We start from the raw sequence: 10,000 nt of genomic DNA on the forward strand, positions 1-10,000 counted from the left end.
CATTAGATTTGTTATTTTAGTAATGGTGTAATAACCATATTTAATTATTTATCTCTTTTTTTAGAATACAACCAGAAAATACAGAAAATGCGTATGAAGTATTTAAAAAAAAAAAAACAGATAAAAAATCTGATAAAACAGCTTCTTTGGCTACAGTGGAAAGTGTTAAGTGTAACCTCCCCTTACACTTGAGCAGGAGCACAAACCTGACTCTCTTAAACCTAAAAGTATTGGAACGTGAATGGAATGGTACCAGACGATGACTTCAGAAAACTTCAGGACAGACTCCCCAAAAGAGTTCAAGATGTGCTTATTGTCAAGGGAGATCACTGACTTTGCCTGTAGAAACCATATTGTTCAGAATATTTGTTTTTCTTTTCATTTTGTGTACATATTTCTTGAATTTTCTGTTAGTATTTTAATAAAGAGACAAGAAATCTACTGGTGACCTAAAACTATTGCACAGTTCTGTAGCTAGTTTAGCTCCGCCCATTACTGTCAATGTCCAATCAGAATGGTAAATCAGTTTATTTACCACACAGAGAGAGAAGTAAACTGAGGCCCCCATGGCCTATAAAGATGATAATTTAACTACCCAATAAAATGTAAATAACTGCCATTCAAGTAGAAACCACTGAGTTATCTCAGTTTAACCAACTTCTCCATTCTGTTTCTGACAAGTCAAGATAGCAACTATTACTCAGTGCATTAACGACTACAGTTGTTACATTGCATAAAACTGTAATGTTAATGCAGTAATACGTTTTTATGTTCAGATCAAGATGGATGACTCTTTTTTTGCACACACTCAGTCCAGTGGAATTTTACATCATCTTATATATTCATAAAGGTTCACATACCTCACAAGGACATAAGGATCTGGTGTCGGCACAGAAAGCAGGAAATGCCTGAACACTTTGCAAAAAAAGTGTGCAAAAAAAGGTTTGTTTGTTTTTTTACTTTGTACAGAAGACAACAAGGGTACAGGAGTGTTTTTTTTTTATGTTTTAAATGTTTAAATACCTTTAGGCCATACAGACATTGTCAGCAACTGCAGGCTAATCAGAGCATATGCGTTCAAATTAGGAAGTGGCAGTTTTGCTCTTACAGAAATAGGCTATCTTCAGAGGGAAATCTTCCACATTCCAGTTAGGTCTGCATTTGATGATACACACCTCATCCATAATTAACTTTTTGAGGTCTGCATAATGGATGTTATAGTATTTAAAAGAGAATATATAATGCAATATACAGAGAACTATAAGTTAGTTACACAGTCCATATCAGCCTGAACTTCTCAGGAACAAGCACTCAAGAAAAAATGAAGTCCCAAGAAAAGCTGAGTGGTGTCTTGGTAAGCACAAAATATGTAATGCAGGGCCCTGTCCTACGTCAGGATATTAAATCCCAAACTGTGTGGTAAACGTTTCTTTAGGGACCACAAACAAATGCTAAAAACTAAAGAAACCTTCTGTACTTTAAAGAATACTGTACTTGAACCATTAGTGTCAGAAGCTGTTCCATCATACAACAGAACATTAAGTTAATGCATGCCTGCATATGGTCTGACAGAGAACGTTAACCTGATTCATTGTCACTGACAGACGACAGACTGCTTCACCTGCCTTTAACACAGAGCTAATTGCTTTGATACAGCAGTAGATATATGTAGATATGCCAGTATACACAAATTTATAAGGGCAAACCTAGAAGTGCAGCTGAGAGTTTAAACAGGAACACTTTATGCTTTTATATTATTTTTAATAAGGGTGAAACAAGGTAAAATGTGATGCTTCAGATAATTTCTACACCATCCTGATGTATTAATTTAATGTATTAGTACTGTTTAATGCCTTTACTTTGAAAGTCATCTAGAGGGGCGATCAGAAGGGCATGCTTTATTATGCATAATTATTAAATTCCCACCAAATGCCTGCATTCTGCTTCTGGAAGACCTTGAGAGCAATTGTTACGTTTAATGCCATAACAAAAAGGGAAAAGGCTTCTGAGTAAGACTTGGGAGCATATTGTCCAGCTGTCTGTTCGCGTCCAGTCAGGCCACAAGCGCACTCCCACTCCCACACACACACACACACACACACACACACACACACACACACACACACACACACACACACGTCTCCTGTAAGTCTTTCGTGGGGGGGCATGTCTAGGGGCAGATTGCATTACTCTTACCATCCACAGCACTTCCAAAAGGACATCCACGGATATATGCATGTATCTCACTGCTCACTGCCCCCTTATTCACTATGTAGCATAAAGTCACACTGTGATGTATTACCGGTAAAATGAATCAGTATGGGTGTCTGAGTAAAGCTTGATTTGGATTTTTAGGGGTGGATGCTTTATGTGCACTCTGTGTGTGTGTGTGTGGGGGGGGGGGGTGTACAGGAGCACTTTGTATTATTTGTTACTGTTTCCTAGTATTACAATATTGTGAAGATTTGTAAAATTATATAAATAAATAAAATCAGAATACATCTTATGATTTTATTTAAATATGGAAATTGTCAGTGAACCTGCAATATGTCCGATATATTAAAAAATCTATGTGACATCTACAATGGTCATGGTCAGTTGAAGCCAGACTGGAATTCTCTATTTTGTGAAAAACAGCTCCTGAATTCTGATATTAATGAATGAATCTATATTAATGAATGACTCTATATTTGGATCACATGTACATCTTTAATAGAACTTTATTTCTCTCTATATTGGATTTAGTATCTTACAAATTTAGTATCTTTAATAATGATCATATAAGAAATCCTTCCAAATCTTGTGTCACTGACATCAAATCATGGGGGGGGGGGGGGGTCCAAAAATAGACATTAATTTAAAAGTCTGGGGACTAGTGAAATGTGGGGACAAAGAAAATAAGATTTTTATTGAGTTTTTTCAATACAATGTACTGGAAAAATTAGTAGAAGGCAATAGCCTTTATCTGTGTGACTTTTCCACTTGACGTTATTAACTTTTAAAGGTGCCTTTTTAGGTTTTGTATGTTGTATTGCTGATGATGCAGTTTTTATTTTGTCGATGCTCAAACCATATCATTCAAAACAAAATCAGTGTATTTTCCTCTTAAAATATGCAAAACAAGACCTCTCTCGCTCACTCTTTCTCTCCTTCTTCTGTCCTTCTAAATCTAACCTTGTGCTATTGAAGCAGTGTCTCTTTTTTCCCATAAAACATTACAAGTCAGCAGATACAAGTCCTGTTTAATCACACATACATCAGTGTTTGTCAGCTCTATGCAGAGATGACTTTTCTACACAACATTAGATCCTTGTCTGCTATAGGGGTAAAACACCATGCTCTGCTAAATTTGGCAGGTAGAAGGGATTTTAGTTCATTCAAACACTATAAACAAACAACCCAACCCCTATAACCCTACCCACACACACACACACACACACACACACACACACACACACACACACACACACACACACACACACACACACACACACACACACACACACACACACACTGTATATAACAGTGTAATATAACACTGTAATAATCTGTGCCCAGAAATGTCTTCTTACTATGACATTCCCTGATTGTGGAAAGTGCCAGAACATAAGAACAAACACCTAATGCTGTTCTTGCATGTATTTTAGGGTGCAGTACAAGAATGTGACCAATTTTGAATGTTAAATTATGTTTTTTGTTTAATCTGTTTATTAGGAAGCATGGTGTGATTAATGTTCAACATATCCAGTTCGAAGTGCTTCAGAATTTCAGATCATAATAAAAAAAAAGAGGACAACAACATCCACAAACTACTGATAACTCTTCTCTCCCCTCACCCTCAGTCGCTGCGTGCATCCAGCAGCAGCCTCTTATACAATTAGTTGTCTTCCAAGTAAGAAATAAAAGGATGTTTAAAAGGATGCAATTTTCTCGATGGTGACAAGATTGTCCTTTAAAACAAATCGTATTCTCTCTAAGGGTAACATGCTCTGCTTGCCCTATATTAGAAGTAGGTGCTTCATGGTTTTTTTCCCCCAGAAGGTAATAATAACTTTTATTGCTACAACGAGTCCATGGGAAAGTAAGTTGAACTGGGCCACATGTGGTTTTGCCAGTCATCGGGTCACCATAATCATTAATGTTGGATCCAAGGGCAGCTGAATTTTAGACAAAATTTAGAAAAGTCAATTCCAATTTGGGACATAAAATGTAACGTTATCTGTGGAATAGTCAGCAAGTTATATTTTAATGGTAATGTTCATTTTACCCAGTTGCTCCAATAATCTAAAAACAAGACAAGTCTAGTTTGTCAGACTGTTACATACTCCATATTTCACCAAAGTGACACTCTAAAGGTTGTATAAAGTATGATCAGTCTGCTGTGTTTTAAGTTCAAGTTCAAGTTCAAGTTCAGTTTATTCGTCACATACATAGTCATACACAGTATAACTCGCAGTGAGATGGTGGAGAGTGATCTGTCCAAACTGAGGAAAGGAAACAGGGGTGCATAGAGAAAAATATATATATGCAAGATAAATATATATATTCTATGTATGTACAAAATATATTAACAATGTATGTACAATATATGTATATTATGATTATATACACAATGTACAATGTATATGGTTGGGTATATATGTACACAATCTACAGAATGTACAGATCCATTTTGTATAATAACATATCTACAGTTGTTGTCTAACAGGGTAATTGAGTATAAATCTATATATACAGATGTACAGATATAGATACTATATCTTTAGCTAATATGTTTAGGCTATCTGCAAAGCTCTAGCTAATGTTGTGAAAATTAACATAACAAATAATGGTGTTTAATGCTGTCTTCGTTGCTATCCACTACTTGGTTAGCAGGCTATGGCATGCTGCGCATTTTCAGCAATCTGCTCTGCAGATTGCCAAAACATCGGTTCACTTTATGCTTTGCAACCTAAGATATAACTAAGCTATTTAAAACAAGATTTATTTTTCCATAATTGCTTGGCTACTAGTCCCAGACTACCAAATAGGCAGAGTAGGCACTGGCCTGTGGGCCCCATACCTTTTAGGGGCCCCACTACAACAATCTTTCAAAGGAAAAAAAACACTTTGGGAAATACTTTGCGAAGGGGGCCCCAGATTTTGACTGCCTGGGCTCCTCCACAGGGTTAAATCTGGCACTGTTAGCTGCAAAGTCCGAGAAATCATTTGCAGTGTGACTGGTCTTCCCGATTAGCTGCAAAGTCTGAGAAATCATTTGCAGTGTGACTGATCTTCCCAATGAGACTGCTAGTTATAGCTCCCTGCTGCTGTAAGTCATGTCTGTAAGTCCTGAGCAGAGAAAAGCGACATTGTCATGCTGGACAAAGCATGTAACCTTCAGCATTGTCTCGACCGGGTGCTGAGCGTGGCTAGTGTAAAAATGTGTGGTGTTATTAACATACAAATGTCAGGTGCTGTGTGCGCAGTGCACTGAGCTGTTGATTAGTGTGTCAAAGGGTATGACTTTGGATCCTGTTCTTTTCAGGGCAGATGCAGAATATCAAGAATGTTGATTGGACAGAGAGACCTTCGCCTTTAAGGTTGAATAACTGCAGTAGTTTATAGGGACTTTTTACATTATTTGTATTGTTGTCGATGATGTCTTCTTCTCCCTATTATCATTACAGTCTACATGGTATTACCTCCACTTTTGCATGTGCAGTTAGTTTCCAGTTTGTTGTTGTCCTTGTTTTTCTGTTGTTGTTTGTTTGTATGTTCACCCAAAACCTCTTACACTGTGGTCTTGTATCCTTGTCTTTGACTGGGTAGAATATGTGACTTCAAGATGCAAATTTCTCATGTATGTCATTTTGTAGATGACCCCTGAGCACACAGTTTTCAAGTGACTTCTCTCCTTAGTGCAGGTTAAATGCTAGGTTTCTGAAATAAATAATTTTATTTGGCCATCGAACTGGAGGCAAAAGATATTTGTCTATTGATCTTGAGCGAATTTCAGCTGTTGCTATGTTGTATTTGCTAATATGATGATGATAATTATGTTGAATCACATAGAGGATTAGATTCCACTGATATTGCAATACTAGATTTTAAAGAACCTCATTATATTTCATTTCTATTCAGTTTTTTTTGTGTGCATTTTCAAAATTCCCTTAAAAGGACTGCATGCTTGGCAGTCTGGCAAAGTATATAACACAAAAACGCAATACAATAATAATGTAATAATGCAAAGGTTTTTGCCTTAGATAAGTCTTTGTGGTAAAAAAAAAAAAAAATCACCGAAACCTAATACATTACTTGATTTATTTAAGTCAGCAGACCTTTATAGAAAGATCAGAAAAACCTACTTTCTAGGAATACATCCACTACCTTTAAATTCTTCACCTCTAAGCAACCTCAAAACAAGCCCCGAATACATTAATATCACAGGGATGGCAGCATCACAAAAACAAGGTCAAAGGTAGAGCCAATGATAAAAGACCCATAATGATACAGTATTTGAAGTTTTGTAGCTGAAAACAAAACATTACGGAGTCAACCATGAATTTGCTATTAGGCTTTAATAAACACGTATTTAAGCTGGCTTTAACCCCTTTTGCTAAAGATAGTGTCACGCAATGCCTTCCTAAGACATTCGCTCATCCTTTAAAAAGCTGTTGACTGACCGCTATTACTCATTATTTGACAAAAGCAGTAGCCCAGATGACCACCCAACCCTCGACCTCATATATCTCTCACCTCACAAACTGACAAAACAAATCATTGTCATATGTATCAGTCAGTCATTAATTGTCATATGTGGACTTCATTCAGGCTTTGATCCCTAGGTTCCAAAACCCTTTCCTCAGACAGCTGCAAAATGCTTCATAAGGGTCTAAACATATAATTAGGCCTAAGACTTGTTTGCTTTATTGTTATCCTTTAACAAACCCCCTACTGATGGCTTTACAACGTGCCTCAACATCCCTGTTTGTCCACAGAAAACACCATAAGACTACAGAATGTTTGTGAACAGCATTGTTCTCCATTATTGATTCATAAGTTAAGACATAAAGGATATATATATATATATATATATATATATATATATATATATATATAAACTTGGTTTGTTTTATGGGATGTAGTTTTATGGGATTGCCTTTTAAAAGGCAATGCCCATTAATAGCCTAGAGAAACTGTTCACCGTGATTTTATTAACTTCATACTATACCTTTTTGTTACACTGCAGTAATGTTATGTCTTCTATCAATTTCCCATAGTCAGTGAAATGTCTGGACAGATACCGACCTGAACAGCATAAGTAACTGTTAGGCACTTGTTGCAAAGAAGTGCAAGCATCAACAAAAGCAATCATTAGCCAGTCTAAAGGGCCCTACCATTGTCAGGTAGTCAGCGGTAGTCCACAACGTTAAAGCTGTGTTGTGAGGAACAGACCGCGTCGCTGTGAAATAACATACACGTATATGTTTCGGGGCACCAGAGTTGAACGGCTGTGCGTTAGTGTTTGGTGATGTGAAACTGTATTCAGCATCACCGCTTCGATACCTGTCGCTTTTACTGGCTTGTCCTCCCAGAGAAGACAACACTATGAGTCTTTCCTGGAACCAGAATTCCACATCAAAGTTAACGTGCCAGTTCCTAAAGTTATTGTGCGTAAGTAAGGTCATCGTGGTGCCAGTCAGCATCTATTAGGCAGGTTTGTTGGCATTTAATTAGAGAGGATTTTGTAAAGTGTTGACTGAGCTACTTTTTGATAATATCTCTATGATGGTGGCTAGGTGGGTTTCTACTCATCAAGGCAGACTTTGAACTGTCTAGGAACCTTGAATCCTTTGTTTAGTTTGCAGTAATGCAACCTTGTCTAGACTTATCAATACAATGATTTACTTGTTCATAAAAATTAGCTTAGAAATCCTAGAAAGTATCTGGGTGGTAATTAAATTCTGCCACTTTCTGGGGGACTACTTTAGAAAGTTGACCATTCCCACACCTCTCCTCCCTTTGATTTGCATATCTAATAGTTTATTGTAAATCGATAAGAGCGTCAGTACACTGTCCAATGTGTCGTCCCTCACCTATGTTTGCATATCTAATAGTTTATTGTAAATCGATAAGAGCGTCAGTACACTGTCCAATGTCTCGTCTCTCACCTATGTTTGCATATCTAATAGTTTATTGTAAATCGATAAGAGCGTCAGTACACTGTCCAATGTGTCTTCCCTCACCTATGTTTGCATATCTAATAGTTTATTGTAAATCGATAAGAGCGTCAGTACACTGTCCAATGTGTCGTCCCTCACCTATGTTTGCATATCTAATAGTTTATTGTAAATCGATAAGAGCGTCAGTACACTGTCCAATGTCTCGTCTCTCACCTATGTTTGCATATCTAATAGTTTATTGTAAATCGATAAGAGCGTCAGTACACTGTCCAATGTGTCGTCTCTCACCTATGTTGATTTGCATATCTAATAGTTTATTGTAAATCGATAAGAGCGTCAGTACACTGTCCAATGTCTCGTCTCTCACCTATGTTTGTATATCTAATAGTTTATTGTAAATCGATAAGAGCGTCAGTACACTGTCCAATGTCTCGTCTCTCACCTATGTTTGCATATCTAATAGTTTATTGTAAATCGATAAGAGCGTCAGTACACTGTCCAATGTGTCTTCCCTCACCTATGTTTGCATATCTAATAGTTTATTGTAAATCGATAAGAGCGTCAGTACACTGTCCAATGTCTCGTCTCTCACCTATGTTTGCATATCTAATAGTTTATTGTAAATCGATAAGAGCGTCAGTACACTGTCCAATGTGTCGTCCCTCACCTATGTTTGCATATCTAATAGTTTATTGTAAATCGATAAGAGCGTCAGTACACTGTCCAATGTCTCGTCTCTCACCTATGTTTGCATATCTAATAGTTTATTGTAAATCGATAAGAGCGTCAGTACACTGTCCAATGTGTCGTCTCTCACCTATGTTGATTTGCATATCTAATAGTTTATTGTAAATCGATAAGAGCGTCAGTACACTGTCCAATGTCTCGTCTCTCACCTATGTTTGTATATCTAATAGTTTATTGTAAATCGATAAGAGCGTCAGTACACTGTCCAATGTCTCGTCTCTCACCTATGTTTGCATATCTAATAGTTTATTGTAAATCGATAAGTGTCAGTACACTGTCCAATGTGTCGTCTCTCACCTATGTTTGCATATCTAATAGTTTATTGTAAATCGATAAGTGTCAGTACACTGTCCAATGTCTCGTCTCTCACCTATGTTGATTTGCATATTGCCATGTTTTCTTTCTCCTCCTCTTTGACATTGCCCTGCCTTTGCACATGAAGCACCACCGCCATATAAATACAGCAGACACATAACTAATGCAGTGACTGTTGTGTGTTGTCAAAGGCTCTCCAAAACCTTTTATGTCAGAGGTGTTTTTCCTATTAAAACTGCTAATTTAGTGGAACCTAAAAACTTTCCAGAAGGTAAGACATTAAAATGAGGTAACACAGGCAGGTAAATGTGTAGTTTTCTATTAAATATTAATATGAATTTATAATATATAATATTAATTTATGATCTCTTTTTCCTGAGCAAAGTGACATGTGAAGAGATAATGAATTTATAAGTGTGACACGTCTGATTCTCTGTAGTTTACATGTGTGTTGTTACATATCTTTTTACCTCTAATAGTGATAATCGAACAGTTGTAGTAAGATTTTAAAATTTTCTTTGCAAAGTAATTTGCAGCATTTAAAAAAGTTCCAATACACTTTTAAGTGAATTCTTATGAGTGAGAATAAATAGTATTAGGTAAGTTCATGTTTGTTAGATATATGCCACTCTAATGAAACATGCTCCCCTCCTGTCAGTCACTTCAATTGGATCGTCTCCCTGACAACATGACTCCGGCTTTGTCACAGTTCAACTACTGGTGGAGTCAGCTTAGGTTCCGCTGCCAAAACAAAAAAGGATGGCAGGAAATGT

At 36.8% G+C, this 10,000-nt stretch overlaps 2 protein-coding genes across 2 annotated transcripts in view; both read left to right on the forward strand.

The window, feature by feature from the left end:
- ephb6 (eph receptor B6) overlaps window positions 1–2,388 on the forward strand; it is a 39,968-nt gene extending 37,580 nt beyond the window's left edge. Inside the window, exon 19 of the mRNA XM_026999110.3 lies at window positions 1–2,388. This exon is cut by the window's left edge and continues 574 nt beyond it. The gene's annotated coding sequence lies outside the window, so the exon portion shown is untranslated.
- A 7,023-nt stretch (window positions 2,389–9,411) lies between these two features.
- trpv6 (transient receptor potential cation channel, subfamily V, member 6) overlaps window positions 9,412–10,000 on the forward strand; it is an 8,714-nt gene continuing 8,125 nt past the window's right edge. The window contains exons 1-2 of the mRNA XM_026999188.3: window positions 9,412–9,498; window positions 9,886–10,000. The exon at window positions 9,886–10,000 is cut by the window's right edge and continues 31 nt beyond it. Coding sequence (XP_026854989.3) covers window positions 9,916–10,000 — 85 coding nt within the window. The 5' untranslated portion in view covers window positions 9,412–9,498; window positions 9,886–9,915. The remainder of the gene's footprint in view (window positions 9,499–9,885) is intronic.

This window comes from Electrophorus electricus, chromosome 14 (genome assembly GCF_041902795.1).
Source record: "Electrophorus electricus isolate QZ-2024a chromosome 14, ASM4190279v1, whole genome shotgun sequence".
In the NCBI taxonomy this organism is placed as follows: Eukaryota; Metazoa; Chordata; class Actinopteri; order Gymnotiformes; family Gymnotidae; genus Electrophorus; species Electrophorus electricus.